At 42.7% G+C, this 19,272-nt stretch overlaps 1 protein-coding gene across 2 annotated transcripts in view; it reads left to right on the top strand.

Annotated features, from left to right (window-relative positions):
• LOC103757651 (neuronal acetylcholine receptor subunit alpha-7-like) overlaps window positions 1-19,272 on the top strand; it is a 58,365-nt gene that overhangs the window by 26,961 nt on the left and 12,132 nt on the right. For both annotated transcript variants that reach the window (XM_018085901.2, XM_008923811.2), the window contains exons 3-8: window positions 5,342-5,386; window positions 7,009-7,118; window positions 9,435-9,514; window positions 10,663-10,830; window positions 12,544-12,738; window positions 14,039-14,125. In XM_018085901.2, the coding sequence (XP_017941390.1) occupies window positions 5,342-5,386; window positions 7,009-7,118; window positions 9,435-9,514; window positions 10,663-10,830; window positions 12,544-12,738; window positions 14,039-14,125 (685 nt within the window). The remainder of the gene's footprint in view (window positions 1-5,341; window positions 5,387-7,008; window positions 7,119-9,434; window positions 9,515-10,662; window positions 10,831-12,543; window positions 12,739-14,038; window positions 14,126-19,272) is intronic.

A 19,272-nucleotide genomic window follows, 5' to 3' on the forward strand; every position in this document is an offset into this window, starting at 1 on the left:
GTGGTTGCTCCTGACTCAGTGGTTTGCAAGGAGAGGAGTGTGATCTGACAGAGGCTAAAACCTCCAATATATAAAGTTCCTGTCTTGAAAGCAAGTGTGCATAGGACTGCTGTAAGCAGCAGATACAGATGAAATCATATTCCCCCCAGACTGCCCTTCTGGGGACAGAAGAGTGCAGGTGGTTAAAGGCAGTGTGACCACACAGCCTACACAGGCTACTGCACTGCCTGTGTAGAAGCTGCTACACAATGGAAAGACCCAAAGCAAATTGCACTTCTTACCCACAGTGAAAGAGCACACACCTCTCCAAGACAGGCAGGGGATCAAGAAAGGCATAACCTCAAGAAGAAGCCAGCGGCATCAGATGAAAATGTGGTTCAACCTCAGATGAAAAACACCTCAAACTATTCATAGGAGAAAAAGCTCATGCAGCAAAGGTGTTCAACTATAAGTTCTTAGCTATATCTTCTTTGGCTTGACAACACTGGCCTAGACACATCTTCATCCTGATGGGCAACAAAATACTCAGCATGTGTTTGTGGATGTTTGTTCAAATTTTGCTTTTCCTTTGTATTTCTGTCTCTCTCTCAGTCTTTCACCTTTACTCTGGGCCCTCCCCTCTGATTCCCATTTTCCTTCTGAGGGTGTTTTCTTAAAGGGATTGGGATGAAGTACTCAAACTTCAGGTATCTCTACAAAGTTGATGTTACCATGGCAACATTTATTCCAGCTTTTTAATGAGACCACTGAAATATAAAGGCTGTCTAGTGATATTTACTGGAATGTTGCCAAGGCAACCTCTGCATTTCTCAGAATGACTGGATTTATGAGCCTTCAACCATTCAATGCATCTAAGCTGAGTTTTGGTTAATCAGCTAAAGATTGGGGGCAGGTAGGTGGTTTATCAATGGAAAGGAGTGCCTGCTGCTGTCACAGAGTGAGCATACAAGCCCTTGAAAACCTCACCAATTCCTTTGGATATTTTTAATAAAATCCCACGCAAAGACCAATGCCTCTGTTAACTAAATTTTCCAGGTCTCACTGTCAATGTCTCCAAGTCACTTGACCACTTCCCTCTTTGTCTTCAGGTCTCCAGGCACAAAAACAGTGGGGAAAAAAGAACTCTAAAAATTAACCATAGTACCAAAGTAGTCACACATGACCTCTGAGAGTCACCTGTTCAGTCTGGGATATTTCTGATCACTGTCTTGCAGTAAATCGATGGCTGATTCGACTCCCAGTGTTGTGGCTCTGTGAGAGGGCAAGGAGATTAATGACTCCTACCAGCCACCTGGTAACAAGTGCCTTGCTACAGAGATAACACGTTGCCATATGATGTGGCTACTGAACCAGGAAAGGCTTTGCCTTTTTCTGTCCATGTGATATGATTCAGGTAATTATGTTACTGAGGGCAGCTACAGACGTTGAGCTGACAAGGGAGGATCTGCTGACAGGCAGGGGTGCACAACACAGGCAGATGTACATACAACGTTTGGATTGAGAGCAAGGAAAAGAAAACCAAACTAAAATATTCACATGCTGCAGCATGTGCACTAGAACAAACCAAACTAATTCTGTCACTCTCCATGGGTCAAAGGTGGCTGTAGGAATAAGCAGATATCGAGGGCAGAGGATTAACTGGCGTCAGGCTGGAGATATAAAGGGGAGAAAGTGACCCAGATAACGACAGGAAGGATTTAGAGAACAACTGTTGCACTAGCTAGTGACCACAGCTTTTCCAGCATTTTTGAATACCAGAAGCAAAGTGATTTTTCTGAGCTGAATATTTTCAAACCAGAAGAACTGACAGGGGAATGATGGAGAAGCACCTCTGGGATCTAGTCATCTCCAACCTCATCCGGGATCTTTGCAGGGCTGCTTTGGGTGCCTTGCTGCAGGGAGAGATGGGAGCTGAGAGCCTACCCAATGCAGAGGGAAAGTCATTGCCAAGGCTGCCAGTGCCAAGTGAGACAGAAATCTTGCACAGGAAAAGCAGTATGATGGATTATGCAAGTTTTCTCCTGGGAGGGAAGGCATCCTCTCAACTAATCTTCAACCACTCTGCACAAACTAATGACACATAGCGAAGGAACCGTCTCCAGCACTCCCTAAGCTCCATAATTAGCTTTTACTTAGGCAGATCTAGGTGACCAGTGATCTCTTGAGACAGAGTAAAGTACACACACTCTCATGGTTGGTTGTAAGTATCTTTGTAACAGAAAAATAGGTCCCTCCTGTGTCAATGTATACAGAGGTCATGATAAAGACGGCAGGAGCTGTAATTCTTCAACTCTAGAAAGGCAAGGCAACCAGCCCACTCCAAAGGCCAAATGATTTCTTTAGAGGATGCAAAGCTACGTGGCTCAGTAAACCACCACATCTGCACAGATGGAAAGTTCCATAAATAGCTCTTAAATGCTTCTTGCTCTAACAGGGAATGGATTCAGACTCAAGATTCCCACAGTCCTCATTTCCTGGGCAGCCCCAGCAGGCACTTTTTCCTTGGCCAGGTGCCTCAGGGTCCTTCTCTAGAAGGGGCTTAGCAAGAGAGCTACACATGGACGAGTGCCTGCCCAGTGTAAAACAAGCTTTGCTGCTTCTGCAAATGAGGCACTTCTGGCAAACTCCCATCCTTGTTCGGAAAATATTCTGTTCTGTCCTGCAACAAGAAGGACCCATCGGACTGCGTTTGTTGATCAGTGCTGAATGTTGAAACAACATTTTCTGTCTTTTGCTGTTCAGAAAGCCAAACACCATTTGAAAGCTCAGCAGCCTGAAGGCAAGGGCAAGAACAGACTCTGAATGGCCATGAAAACATCCTGAAATGACATTTTTTTTCACTCAAGCTGAGACATAAGCAGTCCAAAGCTCTGTTTAGACTTTGTGCTTTTGCAGACTGGTGCTACCAAAAACACAAGACAAGGAAGACCATGCTTAATCTGTAGATAAAGTTGTGAGAACTCTAAAAGACAAGTTTTCCTTTGACTAAAAAGCAAATCTAAGAAGGAGGACAAACATGGCGAGCGGACTAGCCCTGTGAAAAGGAGGCAAATCATGCCCAAGACAGTAAATGTAATGCTAAATAAAATACATGGCTGATGAATTGTTTGTAGTCAGATCTGATTAGCCAGGTCATTAATATCTGACACACAATGGTGCAACAGAGAAACAGGTTAGGGCAACAGACCGTTTTGTGAAATACCGAAGTCAGCCTGAGATGTCATCCTTTGCAAGCTGCTGAGTATAAACTTACTATGCTAGGCAAAAAGGATTTCCTTGTAAATCCAGAGCCAAATATGAAAGGCTCCTGGGGGAAGGCAGCTCCACATGCTGGAAACCCATAACCTCCCAGATCTACACTGCACTTCAGTGCATCTCCCTGTGGCTTACTCAGGTAGCCAGCAAAATGAGGAAGATTCCCCTCCTCCCCTTCCCTATAGGGTTCAATGTAGATGGGGACAACCCTTAATTTTGCACAGGAAAAGCATGGGCTGACTGTTGCTGACCCTCAATTTAGTCATGGTGTTCAGGTTTCTTTAGCAGTACACGGAAAGTCTTTGTAAGAAGAACACGTGCAGCTTATAAGCGTAAAGAATTTATGGATTGGATAGCAACACAAAATATTGCTAGGATTTGATGTGCAATACAGACAAGCATCATGCTTGCCATCCTTAAAAGAGACGTTAGGAGTCACTGGTGGCTAGGAATGCATCAGTCAGATGGGTGATGGCTGGCCTCTGAGGATCCTTGGGACACACAACCTGTGTTACTTTCATTTCCCACACCAGGGGATACAGTTAGCTCTGATGACCCTGTCAATTACCAGCTCTGGGTTTTTTTTTTTTCACTTTAGGATTTTATATTTTTCAAAGTTAGTGTTTATTCCTTTGAATGCTTCAGCATCTAAAAAATGTGTCTTAACAGGTTTAGTCCTGTGTGGGATTTTTCTTTTCTTGTTTTTCTGTGGACTGACTTACAATTACTTCAGCCATAGCAACCCAGGGAACAAAAGGAGCAGCAGATGGACAGGGCCTCTGGAGGCAGGTTGTGGTTTGCACAGAGAGGCACACATTTTCTGTCACAATTTCGGGAGCAGCAGAGAGGAGAAAGGGAAAAACATGAACAGTATAATGATGTAAAATCGCATCTGAATTTTGAGTGCCATATCACAGCAGCAGAAGCAGTTTAGGCAGGTTGCAAGGGGACTCAAGAGCAGGTAGTGTGATAGACAGTTTTGCATGGATCACTATGGCAAAGACCTGTTTCATACTTGAAATGCACTTTTTGTGGGGACAGGAGCCTGAGTGCAGCAGGTAACTGGGGCCGCAGTGCCAAAACAACAGGAATCGTCCAGATCAATGATGTCTCCCTTTCTAGGTTGTGGTGTTTCAGCAGCTTCAACAACCCAAATGAGTGAAGAGAGTAGATCATGACACAGACAGGGTTCATGCTAAGGAATTCAGCGGTACCAGTGGCCCAGTGTCCTATGTGCTGGGGAATCAATAATAAGGAGGCTTCTCTGAGCAGTTTTCCTTCATGCATTAGTTTGGGAGTCTGCAATTCCTGCATGGGACACTGTGGCAGCAGCACTGCAGGGTCCTGCACCTGAAGGCTAGCTGCAGCAAGCTGGGCACCTTGTGTGTCTCAAAGCATTTGGGCTCCAACTCAGTGGTAGGGGCATCTTTGCTTCTGTTGTGAGTCACAGCTGCTTCCCCACGGCCTCTGCATTTACAGACTGCTACTCTGTGCAGATGCCATGAAAGCTCCCTCTCAGGCAGCACTTGTGTCCTTTTTGCCACATGCTAGCTTCTTCCCAAGGCCAGCCCTTCCTTTCCTTTCAGCCTGAGCTGAGCTACGCAGTGCTGACCCTCCAAAAGAACAGCACTTCCAGCACTATTTCACCATTGTTTTGCAGTGACAGCAAATACAATATAAAATCTCTCTGACTACTTACTTTCATGCTGTGTGGTACTGGAAATCATCTTGTTTTGACAAAGTAGCTAAAAGGCAAAAGTGTTACTTTTGGTAAGGAGTTTGCTTGTCCCCAGGAAAATAAGAAAAATAATCTATTATTTTCTCTTCTGTTGGTGATTAGTTCTGATAAACACAGGAGGTCTGTAGGTTTAAAGGATAGCAAAGAATCACTATTGTCTGGACCAAATAATGCATTTCAGTGGTTTTCAACTGAGCTCACAATCTACTCCATAAAGTTTGGCTTATGTACCCCGAGAGTCTGGGTTTTCTAAAAGAATTAGAAACTCTTCCACCTGTAATCAAACTGTACTTTGAGTATCATCCTTTTTTCTCTTCTTTTCTCTTTCCTTCCCGCTTTTGTTCAAAGGATGAGAAGAATCAGGTGTTGATCACAAATGCTTGGCTGCAGATGGTGAGTAGCCTGTGTGATTTCTTAGTTGAAAAGCAAGATTGCTATCTATTAACTTGTCTATAATGTGATAAAAGTAGGCATTTTAAGTCCTTTAAAATTTCCCTAGTGCTCCTTTCAGCTTTGAAAATTAAATTCAGGAGTCAACATAACCCTTTGGGGACACCTGTTGACCCTTGGAGAATGAAACCAACTGTATTGTTAGGCCAGTGGATGTAGGGATCTAGTGACAAAGAGCCCAGTGTTAGGGTCCCATTATGACTAAGAAGAGTTTCTTCAAGGGTCTGAAGGCCCTCTTCATAACCAGTGATGGGGACTCGGGAAGCAGCCAGACACCTGTATGACGCAGGCTCCCTGTACTTGCTACTTCTGGGAAAGTCCCCACCCCTATCTGAAAGAGAGAGCCAAGTCACGAAATTCCCATCCCTTTCCTCTGATCACAAAAGTGACCCAGCCACACTGGACTACATGCAGAGTGCTCCGACTGGGTGGTGGGATGGCCGGGGACCACAGACAGCTCCCTGCTGCACTGCTGGCAGTGCCCTGGCACATCACTGGGAACATTGCCTTCCCTTGTGCTTTACAAACCTCATCCATAAACATTCCTTCTCCCCATTCTGCAACCTGCTCCAGCTGAGGATTGACCTCCACAGGTCATGTAGGATAAGCAAAATCGATCTTCACTCAGGACTTTGGGGAAGGGAGTTTCCCATCTGGTCTGCTGCCGGCTGCCTATGGTGAGGGATACAGTGTTTTTATGGTGCATAAACAGATCTCCTTAACAGCTTGTGCTCAATAAAGTTGCAGTTCTTGAGGAAAAAACCAGTGGGAGACATGAATGATTGAACTAATTCGTTTTTGATTTCCGCAGCCAAACGCTATCTCATATTAATGTGCTCAACGGAACAGGCTGTTTCTTCCTCAGTTACCTGCTGGGATTTGCAGCAGGAGTGAGTGGTTTTCCATCGCAAAAACAAACCCAGACAAACCTATCCGAGTACAGAATTGTTAGGACAGACCCCTGGGTGTCCTGTCCCTTGCAACAGTATGTCTATATCTATTTAGATATATGGATATATAGTTATAAAGATATCAGCACCGATAAGGGTTTCCCTTTCCCTTGCAGCCCCACCACTGAGGTTTGCTTTAAGTCACAAGGTTCAGCCCAAAAGTTGTTCCTTTCTTGAATTAACTGCTTGTGTTGAGGTGGAAATCAGAAACAACCCTTGGCATACAAAGTTCACTTGCCTACCTCTCATAGCAATTTGTTATTGAAAGAGTCACCCAACCATGGTCCACCTACCAGTGACAGTACCCAAATCATTTAAACCACCTCACCTCAGAACCAGTGTGCCTGCCAGCCCACCAGGAAAGGTTTGGGATGCCTGGCTTCAGGCCACAGAGTGCAGAACTAGACACTAATGTATGGCTCACAGCTTCATTAGTCAGACTGTTATTTCCTATGTATTTATGCCAACCTTTCTTAATAATTAAAGCCGAGCATTAAACTGTTATCATACTCTTGCTATTGCTGCTGGCAAAATCCATTCTGTTCCCATAATACTCCAGACAACTTAGAAGAGTTTTACAAGCTCATATAATCTGATGTATGTGTTTGCCAACAGTCTTGGGTTGATGTTTACCTGTCTTGGGATCAATATGAATATCCAGGGGTGCAGAACTTGCGATTTCCCGCTGACCAGATTTGGGTACCAGACATTCTGCTGTATAACAGGTAAGCAAGATGTGCAATGGCTGGTGGGAGAATAGAACTGGGTGCTGAAAATCAGCTGTGCTTCACTGATATTCTCGGCCTTTTGCCATATGTGGGTTTGGTTCTTACGCTTGAAAGAGTCACAAAACCAAACAAGCACCAGCTAACAGATTTTTCTAATATCTAAGTCTTCCTTGCTGTACTTCTGCAGATGTCTTCTTTAACTTCTTCTCAGTGAACGCAGAGTGAAAACTACCCATACTCTCTTCATACTATCATGTATCTATCATAGTATTCCTGATTGAAGTAAACAAATAGATTTTCTTCTCACTTTACTCATCATATATTTCATAAATCTTTCCGTCATTCCTCTTCCACTCTGAACACTCTCTAGTCTGTTTTTCCTCCTCCAGAGCTGAATCTAGCTCTCTAGCCAGTACCTCTTCCTGAATGGAGTGGAAGCTCTCTAGACAGCTGTTTCCTTAATGCTTTCCAGGAGGAGAGGGCTTTGAGTTTGCATCTTAGTTTTGGACTTATTTTTCGATGTACTGCAAACCACAGATGTTGCATCTCAGCCCTGCTATGTCTTTCTCTGAGAGTTTTCAGGGTAATACTTTCTAATTATCCAGATTAAATTAATTCTGCTAGTTTCCCTAGTTCACCAAGACTCATCTTCCATTCCAAGCACTCACAGCAAAATATCCAAAGGATGCTTGGAGACACCTGGATTGTTTCAGTGTTCTTCTTTACTCCAACTTTGGTCCTTATTGTCTCTTTATTCCTTGTCAGTCTCTAAAAAAGGAAGCATACAGCCTGGTCCATATTACTGTACTTTATAAGAACATGCTGAAGTTCAGATATATCACCTACCTCCTTTTAGTCAGTAAGAAAATTAGATTGATTTGATGCAGTTGGCTCTTCACAATTCTGTGCCAGCTGTTTTCACCTCATTTTCTTTGAAGTTAGAATGATGTGTCTATAATTTCACCTTTAAAAAATGTCAGAATTTTCTTTGATCTTCCTAATTCACTGTGCCGTTCCCTGTTCTCCACAAGTCCTCACAGATAATTGTTAATGCTTCAGAGGGTATTTCGGCCAGTCCTTTCAGTTCTCAAGAGTAAATTTCATCAGCTCTGCTGAGTAGAATCTGTCTTATCTACACTTCTTTAACCTGTTCCTCCCGTATTCTGCCATGAACTCCTGCCACTGTGCGAGAATTAATTGTAAAGAGTGAAGCTCAGAGGGTGCAGGATACTGGAACTCTCTGCATCCTGTGGTTTTCTTTCCTTTCACAGCAAGTGATGAATCTATCTTTGTCTTCTCCTTGTTTGCTTGTATTTATAAAGCTCTTTCTTGTCGCCTTTTATGTCTTTGATAATTACCACTCATTCCGCAGCTAGCCTTTTCAGTTTTATCTGCCTTGTTTGGTTCTGGGGGCAATAATGAGAACTGAGGACTCAAGACATGGATATAGAGCAGATCAGAAGAGGAATGGAGGGCCTGAATTTTCTACACCTGGTTGAGAGATAGGGTATGTAAGGTGGTGTAGTGATGTAATATAGACCTGCACACAGCCACCACAGGCAAGGCTCCACAAGCCCAGGGAATCCTCTGTGGTTAATCTGTTCCCAAGAGACCTTCCGGAAGAAGCTCCCAGACCTTGCTCCTTTGGACAATTCTCGTCATGGTCTGGCTCATTACTCCCTTCATTTTCACTGAATTGCTTGGAACAGTAAGGAAATTCTATTTTCTTGGTCCCTTCCACCTGGTGTTTGCTCTTAGAGTCTCAATGAATCTCCTCGTACAAGGCCCCTAAAACAGCTTCTCCCCAGTGCCTTCCTCCAATATTAGAAGCAAACCCTCAGCCCTCTGCATCCCAAGAGACTGCAGAATTGCTAAGTCAGGCCATCATTGCTGTTACAACAGATATTTGGGTAGCAGATAACTTGATTTATACAGTGAGCTGCCTCATTCTGACAGCTGCCCTAGAAAAACCTCACTGTACCAACTGCCCGGTTTTTGGATACAGCTAATATGACACTTTTGATCCTTTCCCTTCTACCTGTACTCTGAGACATCCAGTGCTCTGCCTTTCACTTCTTTGATGACATAACAGCATACAACCAACCTGCCCAGGTGCAGGCCAACAGTGTCTATGAGAAACTGAAATGCAGGTCAAGGGTAGACTCTTCGCCCAGGTGTAGGAACTAATATTAGACTTTCTGTGGGTTCAATTCAGACAAAATATTATTTCCATGTTGACAGTTGCTACACTGTTCTCAAACATCAGCTTGCTCTTTTTCTGTTTTGTTATGTTTTGTTTATATTGTGTTACAGTGCAGATGAAAGGTTTGATGCGACATTTCACACAAATGTGCTGGTGAATTACTCTGGATCCTGCCAGTATATTCCTCCAGGTAGGACACAGAGAACGTCTGTTTGCTTTAAATCAAATTAATACAAGCAGTTTTCCTTCATGAATGAAACCAAGATGTTTTAAAGCAGTCTGTGGAAATTTTGCAAGCTGGGTAGTTATGGGACAGACCCACTGAGATAATTTACATCCATTATCAGTAGTGTATTTCCACTTCACAAATCAATAAAACATTCTCCTGAGCAGTTTGCTTAGAACTTCCAGAGGCCCACCTGAGATGTGATCCAAAGCAAGGTGGTGTGCACCATCACATATGCAGTCCAGTTAGGTCTTTGTTGAGCGGGGAGGTGTGTGACCAGATGAGGTCCTGAGAGCAGCATTCACTCTGCATTGAAGTCCTCCTGCCAGGCTGAGGCTACAAGTCCAAGTGAAAAGACAAACTGGGATTGGTCTCAGCCAGCTGGACCCAAGTCTCAGCCTCTTTTCCATCTGTACTGCTGATTCCATGCCTGCAGGGTCCAGCAGCCAGGACCCACCAGCAAACACACGGGCTGTTTCACAGTTGCTCGCTGTGGTGGACAAAAAAACGCCCAAACTTTGTGTCATAGCACAGTATAGCCCCCAGGCATGTCCACAGGGCCCAACAGGGACTTCCCTGATGGCTGGTCCACTGTTGTTCCCTACCTCTGAGACCCCTTAAACTGGACTAGACACACCCAGAGTAAAATTCAAGGCTCAGGTTAACACAAGTGTATAAAGGCCAGCACTGAGCAAGGTTTAGCATCATAATGTGTTTTCATGGTATGGTGGGTCTAGGACAGAGCCTAACTAGGAACTCCTTTCAGAAGTAGTTCCTACAGGAACTACAGCCTCTGTTAGTGCACATTTGTGTACTCTGTCCTGTCAGCACTACCTGTAGTCTGCTGAGGCCAGCCAGCACTGGGAGACAGGCTGGGCTGCTCCTGGGCAAACTACCTCAAGGATGCAGTGAGAGGTGGGTCTTCACTGGCAGAAGAAGGGAGGTTATTCCACTCGTGTCAGCACCTTCCACCTCAATACTTGTTTCGTTACCCCATGACTGTATCACACATACTTTCTGGAGAGGAAACTTGCTCACAATCAATCAGGCAGATAAGGGTGAGATTAAATGCATCCTGCACATGCTTGATCGTGACTGATTTCTATCCACAGGCATTTTGAAGAGCACCTGTTATATTGATGTCCGCTGGTTCCCCTTTGATGTGCAGAAGTGTGATCTGAAGTTTGGCTCCTGGACTCACAGTGGCTGGTTGATTGACCTGCAGATGCTCGAGGCTGATATGTCCAACTACATCTCAAATGGAGAATGGGATTTAGTGGGTAAATTGGCCAGCCTGAAAATTTTCAATGGCCTAATTTTCAAAGGCAACCCCCGAATATATAGAAATGATCAATCACACTGGGACATGAAATACAGATATTAAAAATTTATATGTAGGAAGAAGCAAAAAGGGAGAAAAAAAAATCAGATCAGAGGCAGCCTTTCAGCCACATTCATTGAACTGTGTCTGAAAACACTGTGTTCTGATGCAAGTGCCTGCCACTGAGTATATAAATGAAAGCTACTAGTCTTGATGCATCTGAGCAGTTTGTCAGTACCAAACTTGGATGTGCCTCATGTAGGTGCACGGAACACTACTGTCACATTTATTCTAACACATCAGCAAAACTGATCAGTGTAAAAAATACTTCAGCAAAAAATACTTCAGCAAAACTTTTACATAAATGAATGTCTCTTACCCAGAAAACGATCGAAGTGTGTACCAGTGTACAGAAGTGTTCATAATAACTGCAGATTAGTATGTCTCTCTTCTCTTCTGTGCTTTGGAAGACACCTGCATTTTCAAAATAAGAACCAGGCATTCAGTGTGAGTTTCTAGTGGGTTATTTTGAACTCATTTGTGCAGTTATAAGTCAGAAGCAACGCTACGGAAATTGATGGAACTTGACAACTCTAAGGAGAGGCTGCAAAGAAGACATTTTATCTTCCAGTCTTGCTATATAGACAAGGAAATAACTGCCCTGACCAACTGCATGCATTAGTTTTACTGTTCAGGGATTCTGAAAAATTATATTCAGCTTGATGAGAAGCCAGAGGACTCCATAGTGAAGTCCTCATAAAGTGCAACTTAGTGCTTATTTCAGAGCACTCCTGACTATCTAGTGTTCCTTTATAGTGCTTATTTCTGTCCAATAACTTTGCATGTCCGATTAAGAGTCTGTGGTTTATCTGCCTTCAACCCTGAACAGGGGAGAACAAAACAGGGACTTATCTAGCTCGTACAGTAAAAGCAGTAAGTAGCACCTCAGGCAAGCCACAGCCATATCCTTTGTGAAGACTTTGCTAGGCTCCTGCCAAAATATGCACATCATCACATCTTCTGTCCTGTCCACAGAAACGAAAAAAGTGAGAAATTTTTGGCATGAAAGATACAAGGTGCTGAAGTCTTCCAGCTCCCCTGACATTCTCTGTGCTGCTGTAGTCCCCATCATGCAGCATGTCAGGCAATCTACTGCAGCAGGGTCACCATGGCCAACCCTGCAGCACAGCTATATTGGAAAACTATGTCTCTTAACCTTCAGGTATCACAGGCTTTAAACTTAACATAACATCCTTTTTTGAAAATTAACCCATATCCTGTGTGTTTTTCTTGACAAAAAAAGCAAATGTGTATCAAAGAGTGACAGAAAAATAAGAAGCAGTGGCACTTGTCACACAGAAAATCTGCTGTGTGTGCTAGTGAATATGACATCAGCAGTATGTCAACACTCACAGAATGTAGGAAGGCAGAATGCACATTTTTCATGTTGATGTTGGGATGCTCAGCACTGTTTTGCTCTGGCCCAGATGAGCTCTCTTGGCTAAGCTGGATTCAAGTGACTCAGAAAGCCTAGAAAACACAAAAGGAAGACTGGGAACAGCAGATGGAGGTGACACACATTGGCTCATAAACCATCAGCTCCTGGCCCAGTCCAGGGGGATAACTAGGAGTCTTGCACCTCTCCCCACTGCTCTTATCTCCCTCTCTGTAGGTGTCCCAGGAAAGAGGAACGAGATGTACTATGAATGCTGCAAAGAACCATACCCAGACGTGACGTACACGATCACCATGCGCCGACGCACCCTCTACTATGGCTTGAATCTACTCATTCCTTGTGTTCTCATATCTGGCTTGGCACTGCTCGTATTCCTTTTGCCAGCTGATTCAGGGGAGAAGATCTCTTTAGGTGAGTGCTAAAGTATTCATTTATTTCATAAGCATCCTATAAAACAGAAAATAAATACCTCATGGTGATGTGGTGCTTGATGGATTAAATTTTCACTAGGAGAGCAATAGAAGTACTTGTTTGGCTGCAGAAAAGGGACAACAGCTTTCTGTATGGTATTCACACTTCCCGTTCTAAACAATCCTAAAATCTTTTGGACTTTAACATGGGAGAAGGCTGAAAAATAAGCTGTTGGCACAGGCAGAAGTGATGGTATTCTGTCATGCTCATTGTTATGTTCTTTACTACATCTCAATGCATTTCGTAGTTGATTAACTTTGTTTTTCAGACAGGACCTACCAAGATACAAAGATTGAAGGGTTTTGAGCAGCAGCAGCTGGGCACTGGTTTTTTGCCTTTAAAGTTCAGCTCCCAAACCAACTAGCCACGAATCCCCTTTGAATGCAAAGCAGTGACAGCCAAGAAAGGGATAAATTATATTTACTGTTGTGTTTGTGTTGATAAAAACAGGAAGAGTTCTTCCAAGACAAGACAGAGGAGAGCTGGAAATACAACAGATGAGACCTTAAGGGTTAATTGTGCATGATTCTGTTTCAGGGCAGAGCCTTTTAGATCATATGAAGTATCCTTAGAGTTAGTAAGAAAAAGAAGTATCTGAGCAGCCTGTCTTACAAGAGGTAAAACACAGGCTATGGATGCTACAATTGCTATCTATGAAATACAGGATGGAGACAAAGAAAAGACTAATCTGAGCTGAAGTAGAATGTTGACACAAAAATAGGATCTAATGTTCATGCACTGACCTTGTGATTTCTCAGTACCAGGACAGTTAGCTTTAGCAACAGCCTTTCCAGATAGAATAAAGTTCTTCTTTTAAAACAGGCTGTATCTCTTTGGGGGATGTTATATAATATGCAATAGCAAAACCTAGACTTCTGTCTGTGCAAGCCTCTCCCAGCCCTTAACAACCATCTGGCCTTTGTTTGTGCTATGTTTTGGAAAAGCAATGTAGTTCAGCAGTTCTGCAAGCTTCGTTTCTCTCAGCAGGAAAGATTTCTCCATTACTTTAAGAGGAGTAAGGGTTTGTGTGTATTAGGAAAAAGCAAAAAGACAGCAGATAGAGTTGCATCCAAAAATTCTCTCACTTTGTGGAAGTTCTCATCTGCACTGACAGGCGTGAAGTCGTGGGTTTGGCTTTTCTGTAGATCAGGACAAAGCTATATTTAACAGCAAAGACCTCAGAGGAGCAGCTGCAGAGTTCATGTGCCTCATTCTTCCCCAACATGTTCATTCCCTGCAGGTATCACTGTCCTTCTTTCCTTGACTGTATTCATGCTGCTTGTGGCTGAGATCATGCCTGCAACTTCTGACTCAGTCCCACTAATAGGTAAGTTGATTTTCTCTGCTTTGTGCATAGTGTATGATGCCTCTCAAGAGCAGTTCAAAGCCAATTTGAGGACTGACTCTTTCTGTTACTCTGGTTTTGCATTCAGCAATGCCAGGACTGAATGTCAGTCTGGACTTTATCATTTCTCATGTATGAAAAGAACCTACACGAGGGACACAAAAGGGCACTGGAAATATCAGATAAGCTGCTAACTGCAAGGATTGAGAGAACACAGAAACAACTCTGGGGAAAATTCATCTTTCTCCTTCTGCATTGCCCTGCCTCCCTGCTGTTATGCAACTCTTCCCCACCTTCCCCCTTCTCCTCCTCTTCTCTCTATCCGAAGAGCAACTCAGAATACAATAGTCAAAATTCAAATATATTGCTGGAACATTTTTCATATATACTGAAAACAATGGGACAGATCATCATCTTGGGAACATGGGCCAGATAGGCATTATTGCATCCTCTGTTTTTATAGGATTATCCCTTTCCCTTGATCTCATGGGGCCTCAGTTTCTCAGCTGAGAAGAGAACTTGAGGAACCATTGCAGGGTAGAGAAAATAAACCTGTTCTATTTTACAAAATAAAGATGAATGAACACCACAGGAAAACCTGTGAGTACAAATCATGACTCAAGTACACATTTCGGACAGCAGAAATTAACACAATACTCAACAATACATCTGGGTGCTGATGGAAGATGGGCCTCACCATTGTACAATGAAAGCCTCACAGAAGTTATAACATGAATAGTATGAAAGAGCATTTACTCAGCCAAGCTTATTATCTCTCTTCAAGGATTTAAATCTAGACCTAACTTTGGGGAAGGAGGATGAGCGTGCCACAGTTAGGACAATGACACCCATAGGCAAGGGTTTCTGAAAACCTCCAAATAAATTACACATCTTAGAGAAAATCAGCAGGACTCTTGACTCTGAGTCATACAGGAGCTTCCAAAAGACTAACAAAACACCCTTCTGAACATATACCTATGGCACAATGGAGACAGATACAATTCTAAGAGAAACTTTGTGTGTAGTGGGGAGACACAAGGCGTCTTGAACCACTGTTCATGTATTTTTGTTTTGTGTAATACCTAACAAAAACCATTTAGAATTAATAAACAAGTACACTTGCCTATGCCCAGTCCACTAGCTTTAACCAGAACAGTTTCTATTAATACAGTCTGCTATCAAAGAATGTACGATTTAAACCAAAAAAGCTATGAACAGTTATGTATTATTACAGACTTTGATGCTGTAATAACAGACCAATTTCTATTTATTATAGCATTGCTAAAGTGGATGTAAATGACATCCACTGCTCTCTCATATATGCAAATATTGTAATTTATTATAAAAGGCAATCATGTTGGTCAGACAAGATTTATCCTTGTTAAATGCCTAGAAATGTTCCTTAAGGACTTGCTCCCTGATTTACCCAGGGACAGAAGTTACAATGACAGAGCTGTAGTTCTCTGGATTGTCCTTTTGGGCTTTTTGGAGATGGACGTAACATCTATCTTTCTCCAGTTATCAGGGAACTTACCCCATCTCCATTGTCTTGCAGTGATACTGTTAGGACTCTTGGTGACACCTGTGTGATCTTGTGGATTTGGGCATGTTCAGATCTTACAATAAATCCCTGACTCCCTCATCCACTGCACCCAAACAGCCCTTGTTCAGCCAGTGCTCAAAGCTGGGCTGTGTGGTTTTACATGATCTCGAGTTCTGAAAACCTCATCCTTACTCTAACAGGATGATATAGCATAATCTCTCCACAGTGATCTTACAGGTATTCCCAAATGGGATATTTTAGCTGCTGAACTGAATATATCAGGTCATGATCACAGTTTTCCAGTGTTATCTCCCCAGAAATTAACGTGAGGAAAAGGAGTACATTTGGACAGCTCATTCAATTTTTGGAGAATCAGTATGCCTAGCAGGAGGTCACAGGAATAAACAAATCTTCTACAGCATGTAGTTAGTGAAGAATGCAGGTAATTTGATCTTGAAGTAGAAAGATTCATTGCTGGTCACCAGAAAAGTCACTGTTGCTTGTCTTCGTGACTGTGGGAGCAGAGATACTTTGAAAACACACTTTAAAATTAATCTGCGTTATATTCTTAGGATCTGAATTTTTAACAATAAACAAGCATCCACACCTACCTGAACCTGCATGAACCCCTGCAGCCTTTGCTATTTCAAAACCACTAATGCCTAACAGGTTGTACTTCTTATTTTCTCCTCCTTCTGACCCTAGCTTTAACTACTGAACTGTAATAGCACGGGAAATTCTCACAGCTGCTGTTTGGAGTGTCTTTGAGGGAGCAAAGGAGAACTGGTCTAATACAATACTTAAAAAAAGTACCAGCTTCTGCACTTTGGAACATTTTTACAAAGAAATGTGGAAATCACCCCTCAGTTCATCTTAGTCAAGGCCACTCTCCCCTGGCCTCAAATTACGTTAACAATAAAGGAAGCACCTCTCAGACTAGTTTAGCCACCCACTTTCTGTGCCAAGAAATGCTCCAGCTGGACAGGCTGACCCCTCGTTCTCACTCAGCTTTTTGGGATTTGCATTTGCATCAGCAGGTAGCTGCTCCTTGCCCAGCAGCGTGTGTCTGCTCCCATCCTTCTTCAGCACATCCTCTCTTTTTGGGAAACTAGATATTTTGAAAGATGTTTTCAACAGCACATATCTATGTGAAGCAGGGCACCACAATATTTCAAAAGTCAAATCCTACCCTTTTGCAGAGATGCCAAAGAAAGGAGAAGGTTGAACCAGAGAAAAATGCTTCTGTTTCTGTTTAAAACATTAACCATCCCATAGCACAGCAGTCAGCTCAACCATTTGAATCAAAAGCATTAAGGTCCTATGAAATCTGCAAACAGAACATTTTAGTCAGAGTCCAACACAGAATTCAGAAGTCAATTTTATGAATAAGGCTTCTTTCTCTAAAGCATCCTGGAAGTCCCTCCTAGCACTTAAAAACTCCAGTGTAGCTCCTAAAAGACTTTCAGAACATGGCTACATAGCAGCAGCTGTGTCCTAAACTTACCCTTCCTACTATAGCTTAATCATGCCTCACGGGAACGCACTTGTAATTTTACTCACTTCTAATTTTTCTCTTTAAAATTACTTTTACCAAGAGTCTATGTAAGTAGACAGCTGGAGTTCATTACTTGAGGAAAGTATACGCAGAAATACAGAGAACTCCAGATGTGATACACACCTTAATTACTGGTCTGAGTGCACTAATCACTGGGTAAAATCGTGAAATCTGTGTGACACAGCTCAGGTGTATGACAATCATTTTTTCTGTTTCTAAAAACCTATGCAATTATGCACAATTTTTTCTTGTACTGTACATACCAGTAATTTCACAGGAATTTCATGCACCTTCCCATCCCCACTATTGCACCCAGTCCAGTGCATTACGTAAGAAAGGATATCCGTGTCCCACTGTGTTGATTTCCTGCTTCAATGACCAAACCAAAATTAAACGAATACTGTTATTAACAAATACTGTTATTTTTATTAGAGCTTTTGTGCAAACTCAGGCCCTGCCCCTTGAAACTAAAGGCTTAGGTAATTCATCTGAGAACTACATTCGAGGCATTTAGATCTGAACTGTAAGGACTATTTTATTTCTATGAAGACGATGTGATCCATGTTAGGTGAACGATTGAACTCAATGATGTTAGAGGTATTTTCAAACCTAAATGATTCTATGATTCTATGTAAATAGCTGTGGATAATCAGATCTGGGTTTGGTAATGGTTATGTGACCATCTCTGGAGAAAGGATGAATTCCTTCCTTAGGCAAAAGACATACGCCTGAATTCCTTTGAAGTCTTCATATCCCTGATCTTTTTCATTAAACTTTGTTTTCTGTTGAAAAGCAACCTTGTAGTTACGGCAAGGAAATCATGCATTAAGAAGTTACTAAGGAACAAATTCCCCTAAGTCAATAGAGATTCCTATCTATAACTTTTCCTATTCATGACTATCCTTTGACAGGAGCCTGCTTAAGATTGCACAGTTGGTGATCCTGTGGTCCCACATTCAGTGGCACCAAATAGAGCAGTGAACAGAATCAAATTTATCATGCACTGCTGTAGTAATGTCTTAAAAACTGTCTCAGGATAAGCTGCTAGTTTGGGCTCATAAACTTAAAAAAATTCATCTCCTAATGTCATGTTTAGTTCCTACCAAAACCAGCCAGTTTTTCAGAAAGACAGAACAATCCACAGCCCATGTTAAAGTCAGACATGGCCAAACCCCATTGCTTTGGAATATTGAGATGAACCTAGTTAGGAGCCTAACCAACACATCTTCTTTCTACCTGCTTGCAGTAGCACTTCCAGAAGGGGAAAACCTTTGGGGCCACATGGCGCAGTAAAGTTTGTAGCTGTCCATACTTCCCCATCCTGCTGTGATCCTGCCTTCTTCCAGCACCAGGTGTTTTGTTTTTAAGAAAACATCAGCCCCCACTAGTAAGCCCCACTTGTTCCATTCTGCAGTGAGATACAGGCTGTGGGGAACCTCCTTCACCCACCCATGTCCATCTTTGCTTTCACCTCTGGTTTACTGTGCTGCAGTCCCACCGCTGTGGGAACAGAGTGACAGCATGTAGTCACAGACCCTAAAATACTTGCTTTGAACATCCCACCCAGGTCTTTACACTTGTATTGGTCCAAAACTCTGCAGACTTTGAGTTCAGGCCCCAGGCAGCACAAAGTACAGTCACACACAGAAACAACCAGGAGCACCTACAGCAGGACTCCTTGAGCTTGAGACCGAGGCTGCAATAGGCTCCGAACTGGCTGCTCTTCATCCATCCTAGCCAGTGCTCTGAAGAGGTATCACTTTCAAAATACTTTGTCAAAGTAGATAGGGCATACTTATGCTTAAAAGTCAAATCTTGACATGAAATACTCAGACCTCTCAGGCCAGTCAGATGATTTGTTTCTTCCATAAACACTCTTCCCATCTGTCAATTCAAGGCATCCCCTTCCACAGGAGAATTGGTTAATAATTTCTGATTGGTTTCCACACCTAAATAACTTCAAAGTGCTGCAAATCTTTATTTCCTACCAGCTCTTTCCAAAATAACACCACTGGTTTGGGATCAAAAATC

This window comes from Manacus vitellinus, unplaced genomic scaffold, assembly GCF_001715985.3.
Source record: "Manacus vitellinus isolate BGI_N305 unplaced genomic scaffold, ASM171598v3 scaffold_9_pilon, whole genome shotgun sequence".
Lineage (NCBI taxonomy): Eukaryota > Metazoa > Chordata > Aves > Passeriformes > Pipridae > Manacus > Manacus vitellinus.